Source organism: Cololabis saira, chromosome 4, assembly GCF_033807715.1.
Source record: "Cololabis saira isolate AMF1-May2022 chromosome 4, fColSai1.1, whole genome shotgun sequence".
Classification (NCBI taxonomy): domain Eukaryota; kingdom Metazoa; phylum Chordata; class Actinopteri; order Beloniformes; family Belonidae; genus Cololabis; species Cololabis saira.
The window spans coordinates 31,634,310-31,653,089 of NC_084590.1; the positions used below are offsets into that span (position 1 = coordinate 31,634,310).

General features: G+C 40.4%; 1 protein-coding gene across 4 annotated transcripts in view; it reads left to right on the forward strand.

The window, feature by feature from the left end:
- The first annotated feature begins 4,527 nt into the window (after window positions 1-4,527).
- The window catches only part of cux1a (cut-like homeobox 1a), a 59,745-nt gene continuing 45,492 nt past the window's right edge, over window positions 4,528-18,780 (forward strand). For all 4 annotated transcript variants that reach the window (XM_061719441.1, XM_061719442.1, XM_061719444.1 and 1 more), the window contains exon 1: window positions 4,528-4,679. In XM_061719441.1, coding sequence (XP_061575425.1) covers window positions 4,617-4,679 — 63 coding nt within the window. In that variant the 5' untranslated portion in view covers window positions 4,528-4,616. The remainder of the gene's footprint in view (window positions 4,680-18,780) is intronic.

Sequence of the window (18,780 nt, forward strand, 5' to 3'; positions counted from 1 at the left end):
GGCAGAGGTTAGAGGTTGTGTGAAAGTGCCACTGCGGCGATTCACTCCACTGCTGGGTGGTGATGATCTTATGCAGCCTCCCCAGCCTGTCTGACACAATCAGTGTTGCACTCTGCCTGCGGCTCCCAAGGGCCTCACATCCGTCTCTAACCCGGCCACACAAGGTCCGCTAAAAGCACCTTACAGGCAGAGTCAATGAGCAGGAGGAAAAGGGACACAAGCAGAGAAAAGTGGGAGAGCTAAAGGACAGAAAGGCTGTTTTATTTCATACCCTGTAGCTCTGGCTGGGCAGCCGATGTAGTTGTATAATAGCAATGACACAAAAAATCTGTGTTGATTTCTCTACATTTAAACTTTAACCAAATACACAAGAGACGACGAGGCTTTTTAAATCTAGCTACTAACACGTTCCCTGCTCTGTCCTTGCCATGAACATTTCAGCTGTTTTTATGTCTTTTCCAACCACAGCATGCAATTAAAACAAGACAAAAATGAAGTAGTCATTCACAGAAAAATGCATGGATTTTTTGCAGCAGGAACATTATCATTTGGAAGTGAATTGATAGCTCTGTTACTTGTTCTAACACACAGTGCAGTGTGCACCCCCTACTGCTTCAAAGACATCCAGATCCTAGTGAAGCTCCTGTCAAATCCTTGTGGAGACTGTGTTGAAATACGGGGCTGGAGATTGTAGTTTGTAGACTTTTTACTGCGCATTTGGAGCATATAGGGCTTAATTGGAATCAGAATATCTGCATGTACAGATGACATTCAACTGAAGACACGGGCAGGTTTAACAGTCTTCCACAAGAGCAAATGATTTAAATGCTTTAAAGGAAATTCAAGAACATAACCTGTGTCATTACCCATTATACAGTAATTTCCTACGTGTCCTTTTTATGAAGTGTCCTTTAATCCTAAAGAGTTCTGATGGATGGAAGATTGGATAAATCTTCATCTGTTTTACTTCTGCTGTTATGTTCATGTCTGATCTCAACTCTGTGACTGTATTTTTTGGCATCATGTGGGATGGGTATGTGTAAATAATAAATTCATCCAACAGTGTGTGAAATATTCATTCTGCATCATGTCCAAAGTAAAAGAGTGAAAAATGTAAAGAGCTGTTGTTGATTAAAACCATTGCTGAATACTTCCACTGTTTCACTCGTCATAGTAATGTCAGAGGTAAAACGTGTCATGTTCCTTTTAGTACGTCTTCTCTGTGCGATGGAAAGAGATAACTATACAAATACAGCATAATGGACACATTGCTGAGCTGCTAAGCTTGTACGGATTATCTCAGACCCGTATTTCTGGTTTGGCTTAATGATAGGTAGCATCACCAGTCAGAGGCCAGGCTAGGGAAACGCTGATTAACAAAGAGAAAGAAATGAGAGGATTAAACACTGGATTCATCAGTTCATATGCACTATTTTGGCAATAAAATACATGGTTCAGAGTTGCACGGTACATTTAAACCTTGATTAGGTTCTAAAAAAAGTACTTCATCCTTCATCCATTCTCAAACATTCATACAGCATATCTTTTTCCATCTATATACTGTATTCATTCCTTTTTTTCCTCACACTGGTTAATTCACTGGAATCAGGACTGTGGGTTTCAGTATCTTGCCAAAAAAAGAGGGGAAAAAAACTCATGGATAGGCCTACTATACAGCTGTTGTTACATCTAAATAATTGAGTCAAAGAATATGCAGCTTTTTATTGTATCCAATGGCTGTAATTCAATGTGCTTTATTAAACATATGTGACTGGGTGTGATGAAAAACGTGCAGTCGTGCTTTAAATTGCTGTATTATGTCTATAAATGAAGTATGAAATAAAGCAAAGCTATTTAGGCTACGTATCAATTTAGCACTGAGCAACATTCATAGTGTAGCTGGAGACACAAACCACTTCAAATCAAATCAAGTAATGGGCTGAGAGTTAAAGAAATTAAAAGCACAAGAATGCCAACCTTTGTATCCAGACAAATGTTGCAAAAGAGGTGTTATTATCTATGGCAAATTCTTATGTTATTTTTAGTGAATGCAATTAACGTCCAATTGCTGTGAAAAAATGAAAATGATTAGCAAGGTAAAAATAAAGGCATGAAATATATTTTTGGGAGTGTTCAAGAAAGTAGTCTTCAAAGTGTGAATGCAGGCGTAGATCTTTCACACAGCCAGGCTAAACAACACGCTCGACAAGTTTAAATTTGGGAAGCCACAAAGTGCTAAAAATGAAAACTATTTTGTACAGCAGCAGATGTGACACCCTGATAAACCTGAGCAGCACGGCTTGGATTTGGTGTGCGGAGCAGTTGGAGGTTGAGGCGGAGGCGTGATGTTTTTTAAGGTGAATCAGTCAGTACAGTTTGACACAAGAATTTGGGGCACAGCATACATACAGGGTAATTAGATTCTTTGCATATTCCTCTGAGGCATACCCGCACACTGAGGGGGTCAGAGGACATGGTCAGCAAGAGCGACGCCTCAAGAGCAGGCAGGGTTCAGTGCACCGCTCAAGGTCACTTCAACAAAAGATATGTATGCACATTGACACTGACCACTGGGCTGCCTGCTCCAGCACCAACATGACTGGATTAGCAACACAACAAGCTTATTTGATGAAATGATCTGATTACTATCTGCATTTGAAAAGATTTCCTTTAATGAAAATTATCATGCTTAGCGTTCTTAATTAAATCACTGTATACAGAGACAATCATGAGCTTTAAAATACCTTGTGCCAAACTCGGTAGCCACTCCATCTTTTAGAAACTGTAGCGTAGCCTCTTATTTTGTACACAGTAAACTATGTAGCCTTTTAATATCAGTCAAGAGGCGCAAATGTATAAAGGAATCATTAAACTTGATTGACTGTGTTTAACGCTTGAAAGACTGATCAGAATTCTCAAAAACACCATGTTTATTCTTCAAATGCGAGTTAGATTTTTTATTAATAAAGTTATAACAGAAAAGTTGTTTCCTTGAACTACAATTCTCAAAAAGAAGATTTGGTCCAAATCTGACAGAGAAGCTGAATGCTGCAGAATTGCTTATTGATGCAATAAATTATTTGCTGTGGGTCGAAATTGTCTTTCTGCACAGTACCCTTACAGAAAACATTTGTCCTGAATGTTCTTCCAGTGGACTTACTTTTCTTTTTAGATAAGATGTACATGGACAATAACTGGTCAGATTACTCAACAGGCCTTCTTTAACATGGGCTCAAAGGCTGAATAAGTCAAGGGGCCCCTTTCGAATTCCAGAAATAAAATGAATATGTAGATATATAAAATACATTTTAAAAAACAGTGATAAAAAATGACCACTAAGAAAGTTAAACAGACCAAAATGTGTCATGAAATGCCCATAAAGTGATAGAGAGGCATTAACTGCATAGAAACTGAAAAATAACATAAACAGCAGTCTCTATGAAATTATTGTCAATAAATCACTTTTCTGAATTTTTACTTTAAGCAATTGTTACTGTTAATGCTGGAATGAGATAGGTATGTGTTGGTGAGTGTGTTAAACATATGTATGTGTGGTTGTGTTTATATAGATGTGTTTTTCAGTAAAAGGTATTATTTTTATTTATTTATTTTTGATGTTTTAGTCTCGTAAAATAATTTGCACAAGTTGGAAAGTGATATACAAACATAGTTTGATTGATTTATTGATTGAATATGTGCAAAATAAAAAGAAATTGGAAATCAAGCCCCTAAATTAAAACAAACAAAAAACAAAATTGAAGGCAAAATAAACAATTTGACCATTACCAAAAATGACATACAAAAACAACAGTTTAGACAAAAATTACAAAATTACCTCAGTTATATAAAAATAATGGCTAATAGAAGATACAAAAACCCCAAAATGAGATAAACAAGGTAGCACAATAAAGGCAGACACAAAAAATGCCACAAAACAACTTTAAACTTTAATAAAACTTCACAAAGAAAGGAAAACACCCAAAAATCAGATACATTGTGACAACAAAAGAAATTTTTTTTTAGATTACATTATGTTTAAGAACTTGGAGATAAACAGCTGGAGTCACAAAGTAATCATATCTGCATTGTCTGTGGCTGTTTTGTGTCTCCTTCTGTCTCGGAGTATTATAGTTAATCTACAGCAGACTGAACAAGTGGGGGCATGTAAGGGGCCTTTTACACGACCGTGCCCAGGGGCCGGATGTTTCGCAATCCGTCCATGCAGTCTCAGTATTACTATTATTATTATTATTTTTATGCCATTTGTGCTCCAGAACACATAACCACCTAAATAATTAAAAAAAAAATCTCATATTTCCTAATCCGTTTTTCGTTCATACGTGATTTCGTGCGTTGCAAAGTTAAAGGTAAACGCAAACCCTGTTCGATTGTTTACCTGTAATATCTGAATGTTGATAAAAGGCTATTTAAGAAATTATAATGGCGTTATTAAGGCGACACTCGTCGGAGTGACTCCGCTCCGTACTCCGCCACTGTCCGGGGCCGCAGGCGGCCGCCGCTCCAGTCCGGGTTTTCCCGGCGCCCGGTCCTCTCCACTGAACTCCAACCCCCGCGCGCTCTATCAGCATCTCATTCCTGTCTCAATATGTCTCAAGATGGCGGCCAATGCAGGATCGATGTTTCAATATTGGAAGCGCTTTGACTTACAACAACTACAGGTCAGTTCCAGCCCTCGCTCTAAACCGCCTCTCCTCGGGTCGCCGTCGGCCGCCCTCGCCTCCGTCGGGGATCCGCGTTCGGCGTGCCGGCTCCGGCCGCCGTCTCTTAGGTGTTTCGGGGAGAGAATTCAAGACCTCTTCCTCACATCGATGAAAGTGGCTCTCTCGCTGATCAGAAATTGATCCTCTTTGTTCAATTCAACATCGATCGGACAACGGCGACCGGGCAAGCCGGGGTTGACGCCGCCGGGGGGATGCGGCCGAAATAAACGCTAAAAACGACGGGGCTTTCAGCCCCAAGCCCTCGGTTGGTCATCTTTATTGCGTGTTCTTCAACTTTTGTAGCCGCGGTTAGCCGCGGCGGTAGCCGCTGCGAGGCTGGGGATCCGGGGGAACTAGTGCGACTCAGTCCGCGGGGGCGCTGTGACGGGCACCAGCACACCGCTGCTCGGGGCTGTTTCTCTGTTTATCTGTCAAATTAGGAAGTTTGGCTGAAGCCCGATGGAGATATTTAGCAGCCTTATCAGGCTAGCGGTTTTGGGACAGTTTATTTGGGAAATCTCCCCGTGATTCTGCTTTTCGTTTTCTGTGTTTTTGATCTCCCTTGATGGTATTCACAGTTTTTTTTTTTTTTTTTTTTCTTCATTTTTTTTTTCTCTTTGACACACATTGCCACGTCCGTGGAAGTGGACAGATCCGGACTGGGGCTTGTTGACGGGACATAATTTAAAAAAAAAAAAAAAAAAAAAAAAAAAAACAACCACCGTGAATGCTAGAGATGTGATAGATCGTGACCTTGTGATTATGATGAACTCCAGAAATGTCCCGGCCTCGCACACGCCACTAATCTCGGCGTGCACGGAGGAGATCCTCGCCACACGGGAGAGGATATGAGGAAAATATTTGGGCCTGTTCAGCGTGTGAATATATTAGAGCGTGTTTGACCTATCACAAGACATGTAGACAATGGTACTGTTGTGTTTTCCCGTGGCATTTAACATGCATTGCTGAATTTCAAATCACAAATTATGAATATTAGTAGCCCACTTGCTGTCTTCATTAACATAAGATTGCATTATGTAGACTAGCCCAATTGTTCATACATTATTTTGTGAATTGCACAGGCTCGGGCTTTAAACTTTTATTTAGGTCATGATGCCCCTATGACTGGGTAGACAAAAGGACAGTGAACAAGTCTTCCCAGTGGGCTTTGTGCTGCACTTATGCCACATCATCAAGGCTTCACTTCTTCTATTTATTTGATCCTGTTTGGTCCTCCTACTTGTACCCCTTTATCATGCATTATGAAAAAAAAAAGAAACTGCTTTCTCTTGTCTTTCCTCACTATCTATCACCCACCCCCTTCCTGCCCCCAATCTTTCTTTCTCTCGCCTCCCCTTCCCTCCCCCTCTTTTATATATTTTTTCTGTCTTTGGCCCTTCACCCTTATTTCACCTATTTTGTGCAGTTTGAACTGCTGTGCGAGTGTGTGTGAATTTGTGTGAGATCAGTCTTTTTTTCTTTTTCTTTTTTTTTTCTCCTTCTTCTTCTTGTGGATTGACTGCCAGCACGGACAGTGAAGGCACTGCCAGCAGCCAGGACATGAAAAATGCATCGCATAAGTTTGTGATAAGGCCCTGGGTAATTATGGCAAAGGCCCCCTATCACAAGCGATTAGTCAGGACAGTGAATCTGAGCGTGTGCAAAAAGGCTGGCAGTTGGCAGGCTTGTCTGCAGGATAGGAATCAGCCGGAGCTGGTGTGTATGCGTGAGTTAGTGAGCGCGCGCGCGTGTGTGTGTGTGTGTGTGTGCATGCGTACGCGCAGAACTGCTCAGAACATTCACTGTCTATTATTGATGACATCTTATTTACTCTCCCTCCCACTGAGAGGCTCCTAGAGGAAAGCCTTCAGAGAAGAACCTTTTTTCTTATCCATTTTTTGAGGATAATTTAGGGTTAGCATGATATGATCAGAGCCTACGCATGGCCCTGTCAGCCAATTGCCTCCTCTTTTGCTTCTTCCATGTGATCGAATGGACGGTGTTAACTACACACTTGCAATCTGTTTTGTCTGTGTGTGGTGCACCAGCAAAGGAATGCTGCTTTTTTCTTGTTTCTTTTTGAAGATGAAAATCCAACCCAACATAGACGTCAGTAGCTTTAAACCATCATAACATCTATTCCTCAGACTCCGAATGCTGATGTTCATTAAAATCCTATTTGATCAGTATGTCCCATTCCCCGCAGAAGAGACTAGCTAGGTGGTTGTTATAGGACAGAGAGTGCTTTGAAAATGCAGTGAGCTGTTAAGTTGTCTCTGCATGCTTTTTTTCCTCCGTTTTTTTTCTTCCACCCCACCACTACAAACACAAATGGGTGCAACAGTGATGCTTTTAGCAAGGTCTTGCACACTTGCAAAGTGGATCAGTGATTCAGAGATGATGGCAGGGTGACAGTGAATTACAGATGGAGGAGGTTTTAACGTCTGTAATCCCTGTCTGTCCATTACAGAGTTGAGTTTCTTTAGAGGGGATCATCACTCTTCTCTCCTGTTTTCTTTTTCCTTTTTTTTCTCCTCCTCTCTTCCCAAGCAGTTTGCTGGAACATTGTGTTTCTACTTGAGAGCAATGAGCGATCGCGCTTCATTACAGGCGAGCTTAAAGATACGAGTGAATAGTTTTGCTTAAACCTACAACTTGTATTTTCCATGTAAGCCTAAGAAATTAAGAACAGACTGCCCAGTTATATGCTTCCCAATCTAGACCTAATAGGCTACATCTCACCTCGTAACGTTTCCTGGAAAAACGCACCCTAGAGCCACTTTGAAAAATAGTTCACCATGTTTTTAGCGGATGGCTAAATAGTGACTTGGATGAAAGCTGATCTAAACCCCATTCTTATTCACTACCTCCTAATGGGGTAAATTTAGGAAAAGGGTTTTGTAACCTGACCCCCAAGCCGTGGTCAGTGGCAACCTGAGTGGTATAAATCTCTCAACGACTGGCTTGCTGTTGTCTGCAGGAGTTTTAGTGTTAATTTATGAGCTGGTTGTCTGAACTCAGTGGTGGGATATTTTTACCCCTCTGTTGCTGCACAGGCTGGGGGAGCACAGAGGAAGGGGCATCACGTCATGCTTTTACTGTAGCCAACCGCTTCTCTGCCCAGTGACAAAACCTGGCAATGGGACTGAGGTTTCACTGTGTGGTGGTGAGCGCCTAAGCATGAGTCAGACAGAAGGACGAGTGCATGTCAGGTCTCAGGTCTGTCCTCGGCCCGTTTCAGTTGAGTCTTTGCCATATCACTTTCTAAGGGGTTGTAGTGTAAATGTGTGGAGGATGCACTTCCTACAACTGACAGATATCTGCAGCTCCTAGAAAAGAAAAAAACAACTTCCAGTTTCCCCTTATTGGTGGGTAATTCTCAGCAAATGCTCAAACACACCAACTTCTAAGTGATTGGTTTAGGCAGTATCTACTTTAAGTACACTTTCACTGGGCTAATTAAAAAAGAAATGCTTTATACTGAGTAGGGTTGCAAAGGGGTGGAAAATTTCCGGTAAATTTCCGGAAACTTTCCGGAAACTTTCCATGGGAAGTTAAGCTGGGGAATTTTCGAAATATTCCAAATTGGAAACTTTCCATGGGAATTATGGGAATTTATGGGAATTATTGGGAATTTATGGGAATTTATGGGAATTTATGGGAATTAACTGGAAATTGGGGGTAATTTAAACAAACTGTATCATATCCAAACATTAGCACCTAACTTACCAGCTAGCTAGCTACTGTGTTAATACATTTTTATTTAATATTTGCAAGTTAAACATTAATACCATTATAGATCAAATATATTTACCCCATAATATTATCAAAACGTACTTGACTTTATATAGTCCGTGGGCTCAAATGTGTGGCTTCAATAGTCTTGTGCTTTGAGCTCAAATGTGTGGCCTCCAGGCTTCAAGAAATCACCTGTGCATGTGATGGAGGAATGCACAGTGCATGTAGGGGGCGTGGCCTCAATAGCCCTGCAGTAAGCAATGTGCTGTGTGCATGTGATTGAGGAGTGTACTTGCATTAAATCTGGTTGTTTTAGCCAAGACTATGCTACAATATATTTCCCCCAACTATATTTAAGTTCCCTGTTAAGGGCCAACCTTCAATTCTGTAAATTTCTTATTTGTTCCCGTTAATTCCCGTTAATTCCCATATATTCCCGTTAATTCCCATATATTCCCGTTAATTCCCATGGAAAGTTTCCAACTTTGAAAATTCCCGGAATTTTGCAATCCTAATACTGAGTAAAAGCCATACTCTGAAAAAGCAAATAAGTTTGCTTCATGGTGAAATTAATTTCAACCATTGTCATTTGATTTTTCAACAAAAGATAAAAGTTCTTAAAGGAAGTGTAAAAGAATGTATATTGAAGCTTTTTGGAAAAGTGTGTAATGGAAAATCTGTTATTAATTATGTAAAAATGTTTTTTCCACTTAAACATTTTGTATCTCGTATTGGGCAACAAACATTAATGTGACTGGATTTAGTTTGATTACTTTTCAAATAGTCCACCTGATTTGATCAAATCCAACATTGTGAATTGATTATAACATAATTACATCCCCCACCCCCCCTGCCTTTTTGTTTGTTCATACTAGCAATTATCTTAATAACAGTGTTTATAATACTCAGTTAAGTAGCAAGTGTCTTACTTTGAAAAGTGAGTTTCATTCATTTTTTTTCTGTCAGCATTGATTTTAAGTCTTCTGTTGCGAACACAAGGAAATAAGATTTTAATTAGGGTTGAAATGCTTTCATTGCATAGTTGTTTTTTTTTGGGTTCGTTTTTGTTTTTAGTATCTACATTTTCACTAAAACATCTCTTGTTCCATTTTTACTGACAAAAAGATTGAGCTTTCAAGGAGGCTACCTTCCTGGAAATATATTGCCAGTTTGATTTAGTGTTGAATTTGTAATTCTTTAATAATCAGTTGACTGTCCTTTTTTTTTTTTAGTTGTTTTCCCAGTTGCCTTCCAAATGTTAGAGCAACATATTTTAAACAAGCACAACTTAAAGGAAATCCCAAAAATAAAAATGTATTTTAGGGGTTTGACAGCTACTATAAAATAAGACTGTTTTATGTCTTGGCAGTCACTACATCAATAAAATCTATAACATCTGGTGTAACTCTTTATAGGTGTCTTTGTATATTGTATTTCTACCAGCTGGGATCAGATTTTTCTTTTTAGTATTATTTTTTTTAACATGAAGTTAAAGAAAACAACAAAAATGGCAGTACTCTGTTAATGTTGAACAAGTATATAGAATTGAAATGTAGAACATGTATTTGGTGTAGCCTGCAGTTGCTAAAAACATCTTAACAGTTTGCCTTTACCAGTTTTGTTCCGTCACACTAAAAGAGTTAAAGTAGTCAGACATCTGTACCCCTCCTCCACAACAGCTACAGTAGCGCCACGAGCACAGGAGACAGTTTCCAGAGGCCTGTTTTGTGCCAGGCATTATTTACAGGCCCTCTTGGAGTTTCTCTCACCTATAGCATCATAGAGTTTCAGTGTATCTGATGACAGATGCATCCATTATTGTGGTGTTTCATTTACCAGCCACTGGGAAAAGAACAAGGGTATCTCTTGTCTGTAGGTTTACTTTAGAATATTATCTCTTGTCTGTAGGTTTACTTTAGAATATTTGGGTTATGATGCCCAAATTATTTAAAAATCAAGCTCACACTTTAGTATGTTGTCTCCAAGCTGTACATAAAGTATGTTGCTCATCTTTCAACATTAAGTATAAAGTTGTACCTTGCAAAATATGAGTCCCTAGGAGGGAACATTTGTGTTAATGTCCTAAAGGACTGGCAAGTTAAGGGCAGACCCAAAGTGAGTGTATGTCAGGAGTGGGCATAGGTCTGTATGTGCATTACCACAACGACCAGTTGCCCAACTTGTTTTGTTGCTTTTGGCTAGGTGTACTTTGCTTTCTCAGCAGTTGTTTTCAGTGATCACACCTGAGGCTTAGACAGGTGTGATTGTGTACCTGCATGACTCTTTTATTGTGTCCCAGTTGAAGTTTTTGCATTGCCTTTTAGCCTGACTTACTCGGTTTACAGTAGGTGCTTATGGACTGCAGGAGCGTTTTAAAAATAGAGGAGGAACTTCCACTTTTTTTTCTTTTTTTTTTTTAGGTCCACACCAAAGGAAGTATTGACAGATGTAGTTCATATAACTTATGTGTTTAAAAAAAAATCTTTTTAGCTTCATCTGAGTAACAGCCTTATTAACATGAGGGGAACCATCTGTATTGCGACTGTGCAGGAATTGGTAGAAATGTAACTGTGCAAAGACTGCGTCAGCTGTCCGAAGTACACATTGATTGGTTGAATGCACAAGCACTATACCAGAATCCACTATTACACAGGAAAGGGGGAAAACAAATAAACAGAAAATGAACAACCTTGTAAACCTCAGTAAAGTTGGCCAACAGTTCTTTTGTTAGTGTTTTAAAAAAAAGTTAAAATAAAACCCAATGCTCACTATTGTCAGCCATTTTTTGGCTGTTACATCACTTCAGTGTTTCTTTTTACAGTACAAGTGCAACTAGAAAAATTGAATTGAATGCCTTTTATTGTCGTTGTAAAACGAAATTGTAGAAGAAGAAAAAAGCCCAGGAAGGTATGCTGTTGTTTCAAGACCAGGTTTGTAATTTTTGGTCTTAAAGAACCACTGTTCTGTATGTTTTAGATGTTCAAAGTAATTGGTCATTAATAGACTGGTAAATGACAAGCTGATAGTGACCCATCCATTTGAATTCAATGTGTTAGAGCAGGGAAGCATCTAAAACATGTAGGACAGCACCCCTCAATAACTGGAATTGACAAACATGGTTGTAGGAGTTTCATGCTCCTGATATCCCAAAGAGAACAGTTATAACTATTTGGTAAAAATGTTATTAATATGAAGTGTGTATATATATATATATATATATATATATATATAAAAAAAAATATATATATATATATATTTTTTTTTAAGTAAAATGCTTTATTGCTGACTCTTTGGCATTGCTGTAACAGCATTTTCATCAGTTACTAAATACAAAATCTTAATTTAATTGATTATTTATTTTCATTAAAGCATCATTTTCTGGTGAATTTTCCATTCCCTAAAATTCTCCTACACTTCATATACACTACATGAAGATTGAAGTTAAGTGTGGAAACCTAGGAGTTGTGTGGGAAGAATAACATTGAATAATGAGAAATTTGGTGAGAACTGACTTCACGCGGCCAAAGAAATCTGAGCTCTGAGTAAACATTCGATTGGTTGTTAAAGTGCGGATTTCTGATGACCCAGCAAACCGAGACTGGATTAAATTAACATTTTTAAGAGTTGGACATAATGTTAACATCAGTATAAAATAAGGCAGCCGACCAGAACAAGAAATGGTCTCATTCCCACAAGGTACCACAATGTGATAATTTAGACCAACTGCAGTCACACACTAGAGCCCAGATTTTCTGACAGGTTTGGCTGAGCGCACTGCTGCATTTGAAGCTAATGGTGTGCCTCATTTTATCCCTGAACATGTCCCCCCAGCATAAGCCTGTTGAAGTGTGTTTTGTTTTTTTGTTGTTTTTTTTTTCTGCAAAAGTATTCTGTGGCCTTCACTGTCTGCTGAAGGCGATGTATTAGTGAGCCGCTCGCCTTAACTAATTTTAGTGTTGTTTATTTCACTGATATCAAGGCATCTGGGCTAAAAAGAGTCTGAGGAGCCTTATTTGCAGACCTTATCCCATGTCAACTCGTGACTCCAGTATCGGTGTCCTGTTAGATCATTGACCATAGGTATTGAATTCTAATAGGCCTATTGGTGTGTCCTAATGGTCCACGTATTGAGTTATGATATTGGCAAGAGCTGATGGCCTCAGGATTGAATTATGATATTGGTGCGCTTCAGCCTAATGGTTCTTGGTATTGAATTATGATATTGGTGCACTTTGATGGTGTAGGGATTGAATTATGATATGGCTTGCTATCTGCTAATAGCTCACTCTGTAATTTTCAGTGTCAATCATGGCTTCAGTGGCTGGATCCATAGCCAGCCCAAAGGCTCAATCCATCATTCACTTCAGATGGGGATATGGCCTTCAACCTGTAACCTCCGTTCTCACACCTTTATTTTTACTGTCTCCCTCTTCTCTTTCTTCTCTCTCATTGTTGCTCCATCCAGGAGCTTAATTTATAATGCTCAAAATATGAAATGGGTACATTCATTTTCCCTTTTGTTGCTTTTTTTTTGATAGCTATCAGAGGAAGAAGAACAGTTATTATATTACAATCCCTACCTTAACATCAGTTTAGTGGTGCTATTATGGTGGTGTGCCATATTCACCAACCATATTTTGTTAAAAGGAGTCTAATGTTTAAGTAATGCTATCAGTTTCATTTGCCTTAATTTCTAAAAGCGTCCACACCTTTGCAGTGTTTATGTTGGGCTCCTTCACATTGTGGTAGTTTAAAAGCTACCAGAGCTGTAATGGTCCCACTGCCCTCTCACAAAGTAAATGGACGGTCTGCTTCTGTGTCAGACCTCTAAAAATAACACAAGACTACTGGCTCGGCTCAGCAGAAAACTACCGCCGATTATGATGATTCAACTACCCTGTATTCACAGGTGCGTGTGTGTTAGATTGGGGTGGGTTATACTTTGCAGATTGTTCTTTATGTGGGTTTTAGTCTTGACTGGTTTGCTTTGTAGTTTTGACGTAGGTTTGGCGAAACTTTGCTGAAGTGAGGAAAATTTAGCAACTATTCAGGGGCTGTATGCTTGACCGCCTGTGAGCAGTTTCACTTATTGAGGTGTAGCCTTTTAAAGGAGACATGTTGTTAGTTTACTGGCTTAAATTGAAATGGTACACACCAGCTTCATTTTAAATCAAGACTCCAGACTAACAGTTTCCACTGTTTCTTCAAACTAAAAATGTTATTTTTGTCAAGTGACACTGCTCCATGTGTTAGTCACACTCCCTCAAAAATGGTTGCAAAATGTAACTAAATAGTCATAGTCTAGGGCAGTAATTCAAATGCTAGCACCCTGCTATTTTTGCACAGGAACTGTCTGATGCTTAATTCAAACTTACTTGGGGCACATCAATGATTTTTGCCCAATGAAATGTGGGAAATTTCAAACAAATGATGCCCAATAGCTGTTAAATTCATTAAAGATCATCAGCCGGTACCTTAACCTCACCCTAACCTTTGATCTGAACAGCTGTCACATTGGAGCCATGGTTCAGAGGTGGTGTGACCCTGACGGCCTTAGTATGACCTGGGACGTCTGACTGGCCTAACCTTTAGAGTTAACAGATGATGGCTATACCATCTGTCTGGCATTTAACAGGTCTGGCCTCCTTGAACTTGAACTTGTTTGGACATTGAAGATGAGGAAGAAAAGTGCCTAAGTGAGTTGGTGGCTTTAGCCCCTTTTATGATTGGGTTAAATCTTTAAATTGGATGCTCATTGCTATGCTGCTAGCCTCCTATCTCATTTCTAAAAGTGAGAGTTATCCTCTTGAGATAGGGGGAAGGGACTATGTGTTTAGTGGACCCAGGCTCATCCGCTGACTGTTGTCTGACCCTGAGTTCAGCAGTATGGTTATTAATAGGCCCAGAGGCCTCAACTTCCAGGAGGCCCTCTGATCAGCTCCAGATGTGGAATGAGAAAGGACAAATCTACGTTAGCCTATCCATGTTTCACATGAGGCAGAAAGTGGGGAGATAGGCATTTGGCAAGACTGATAAAGAGTGAGGGAGGGAGGAAGGGAGGAAGGGAGGGGACAGGAGACCTTTCTGCAGCAGTCGTGTGTTTTGTGAGTCTTTATTTTTGTGTGTGTGTTTTCGTTTATTACTCTTTCTGCCCTCAGACCAAAAGACCATAAAAATGTATGGTATCACCATGGCGACCATAATAACTACCTATAAAACAGCGTGTAAACTGTGAAATAAGACAAACAGACCAGAACAGCCTTGACTGACTGGCTGGCTGGCTGGCTGAATGGCTGCCTTCCGCCATAAAACTATTTGAGAGCCAGACTGAAGGAATGCCTCGGAGGCTGCTGTGGCTGTCACGACACATGAAAGGATTAGGCTCTGTGTTTTATCTCCTCTTTATCTGATGGTAATGGATAAGCTGAGTGTAGCCTATCATCTGACGCTTGGGCTGGGGGTTTGATGTTTTAGTAGGGTGACGGTTTGTTGAGTTGACCGCTTTGGTCTATTGATTGCTGTTTGATGGTTTTGATATGTAGGGTGTGTGGAACAGGTCAAGTCTTTTATGCAGTGAAGGCTCCAAATAGCTTTTAGCTGTCCTTCACTCCTCCCATTACTCTAGCAGTTCGTTTGATGTTTGGATCAATCAATAGAAAGAGCCTGAGCTCTTACACATGCTCCTTCTTACTTCCCACTGAGCTCAATTCCTCTTCCTTCATTGTGTGAGCTTTATATCACATTCTCTCAACACAGAATAAATGATATAATTACAACTCATTACTTAGCCTAACGCAATCTAATTATTCTGTCATTACGGCAAGGATTAGCTATGCTCATTCTCTCCTTCCCACTGTTTCGCTGGCTTTTCTGCTGAAGTCCTGCAAGCAGGGCAAAAAAACCCTCTTGCTCATAAAAGGCTGAGTAAGACTAAGCCCCAGGACATGTCTTGTTGACGTTGATCGTATAGACCATGGGTGTCAAACAAAGTCGCTAGGCAAGGCCACATTATAAAAAGTAGTGACAGCTCAGACTGAACACATTAAGGAATCCAGACACAAAGATATGTCTAACCTAATAGGCCATTTTGATATACCCTTTTAATTTATGCTCAGAAATCAACATGCTGGTTTTATAGGCTGTGGCACAACTCATGCTGATGTGTCATCAGGCGTCTAGAAAATTACTGGATACAACAGATAGTGTAGGCTAAATTAAAATGTGGAAAAAAGGCACCATGCAGAGCAAGGCTCTAATGTACCACAGACACATGAGAATGATGCACACCTTTTTCACTGTACTTGAGCTGTGCCAACAGCGTGAAGCTGCTACTCATCCTTATATGGAAATCTAAGTGAATTACAACAAATCAAATAGGCTAACAACTCTGAACACTGCTCCATTGTCAAGGGTCATAGACTTTCTAGGTCAAAAATAGACTGCAAATGAGTGCAGGAAGGTGTGGATGTCTACAGCATTACATTGCTAGCCTGCACCTGTGACTCTGTCATTATTCACTGATGGTTGCTTGCATGTGCATTTGATGTCATACAAACTAATAGCACAGTGCAAGTTGCCTGCAAAACATCTTGGCCCTCAGGCTTGGATGTTTTGCTATAGAGCCAGGAGAACCCACTCTTCCTCCAGACTTGATTAATCCCCATCGCCCCTCTCTATGATCGCAGTTGTCCATTTTTTAAATATTTTTTTAAAGTTTGTATCTGTGCACTCATCCCATCCCCAATCTCCTCTCACTGGCACAGAATGGTTTCCTGGTAAAATGGAGGCATTAATTCAGGGATGAGAGGTGTGATACTCTCCTTTTCTCTCAATGTCTCTCTGGTTCTCTCTCCTTCTCTCTATCAGTGCTGTGTTTGTAATGCCTGGCCTTTATCGTAGCTGAAACAGCTCACTACCCTCTGATCCTATCTCAGATCTCAATATCCTAGCCGTTCCACCCTGTAAACGCAGGGATGAAAAATCTTGCCCTTTCACCAATGCATTACACTCTAGCATATCGCCATACCCCTTTCTTCCCATTGCACTCTCCACACCACTCACCCTTTTGACACAGGCCTCTAGCTAAATTCGAACTCTTTCAAATGAGAACAAGTGAACTGCACTTCCTCTATACGAGAAACTATCTTAGTCTCATTATATTTGTATTTAGGCTCAGTCGAGGCCTCTGAATCCCCTTGTCAGACAATAGGTCAGGCAAAATAATGACTAGCTCTCAGTAAGCTTCAGGAGAGTTGAGGCTTGGATGTTGGGGAGATAAAACAACAACCAGTCTCTGAGCAGAGAAACATGGATCAATACAAACAAAGCTGCGGTGTAAAAAGGCTGTTTTTGATCCAGACTTGCGTCAGCATCACTGAGGTGAGTCTTGACAGCTCCTGTGCTGTTGGTAGATATGGATCTGTGTTCAAAAAAAGGAGCAAAATGCTCAGGGAGCACAAGCGTCTTGTTAGACCGTGGAGAGTGTGAGGCTGACCCCCCGCCCCCAACCGCTCTGCAAACAAACCCCCAGAAAAAGTGTTCAGAGCTCAGTTGTCACAGTGAAACTATTGTGTTAGCTTGTGGTAAAGAAAACTTTGTGGCTTCTACTCCAGTGGGGGAGAGGAAGAGCAAAAACAGAGATTTGGGAGGATATGACTTGTGTCTTCAAATCCTATGTGGTTAGTGAAAACAGCATCTGCTGGCATATTTAAAGTTCTGCAAGCCGCTGTGTCAAAGGTAGGAAAGGCAAGCAGGCAGCCCGAATTGCAGTCTCTTATCTTTGCTGCTGTTGTGCTGTGTTTTGAGGGGGCGTGCCTGTGATCTGTGATCATGTACCGTGTCGTCGTAGCAAGCGTGGCTGTCGCTCCTGACTGAGCCGCCACCCCATGACTCCACCCCCACACAGGAGGTTTGGCATACAGAGCAGCCCGCCACATAGGAGAAGAAATGCTCAGCAGGGATGTGAGGGTAGGGGGGGGGGGCAGGAGTGGGTCTTTGAAAGGTAGGCCTCGTAGATTTCAGATAAGACATCTTTCCAGACGCCTTTACTGTTTACTATCATAACCACATAACAGCCTCAGACATGTCGGCGATAAAAGGAAAGATTAGTGACTGCACTGGAAGAACAAAAAACTTCATCTCTTATACATCTGTGTCATGATCTGAAGTACAAAGACGGCCTAAAATGCTTCTCACTTTGTGATGAAGACAGGAGGGCTAATATTTACTCTCAAATATCAGTCCCTACTGTAGTGTAACTGTTATGCTGTTTTGTATAACTGGGAAAAAGAAGAAAAAAAAATGTATGTATGTAGATATATATAGATATGTTTTTTTTTTTTTTTTTTTATATATATATACATGTTTCATTCAGAGTTGTTAAGTCTATTGGGTTAATGCGTAAAACATATACAGAATGTGGAGCATTTAACATATGTGTTGTTTGGGTTAGGAGTAGTGGCAGGCTACTTGACATGTTTGACGGCAGACTAAATTAGAATGTGTTTTGTAGTGTTCACATTCCCAATTATTCTGCAGAGAATAAGGTCTGAAGCCAATCCTTGTTTGGTATTATCTCCTCTGTGTGCACTCCTGGTCACTGTGGCAATACAGACAGCAGCTGCAGATTGACTTCATACTGTGTACATAACAATAACTTTGTTGTCATTCCACTAGCTTATCTGTCTCGACATCGTTAGAGCGTGGGGGTATAAGGAATTCGAAAAAAGTTTTGATACCTCAATTAAAGTGGGTCTGTCTCCTGTTATCTCATTTAGTCTCTAGTCAATATGATTGGCATAATCAGACATGCCTGATTGGGGCCTCCCATTTAATTAATCAGTCTCACTGTATCATCACCTGTGGCTCATTAGAGTGATTAGAGCAAATTAGTTAGATAGAAGGCCCCTCTCTGCCTGCAGATGAGTGGAAGGAATTTCATTAGAAGAGCTGAATTCACATACATGCACCTAGAGTCTGATGGCCATTGGTAATATGATTTGTTTACACATTACTGTTATCAGTGATGCATATTTTTCTCACAGTGGTAGGATGGAGAGATTCAAATTTCCATCTTGCCCAACCACCCCTACTAGCTGTAAACATAGCTCACCATGCCAAATTTTGCTGGGCAAACATGTTCACCAACTTCCTCTTCTGAAACGGAGTTCAAAAGAATGTGGAAAGACTGGGCTCCCAAAGTTACTGCAGCAGCCTGTCTGTGCATTCATGTGAGAGCACACGCGTGTGGAGCAGTGTGCAAGAGGCTTCTTGGCCAAGTCGGTGTTGAAGTCTCTCTAGGGAGTGTTGGCAATCTGTTCCA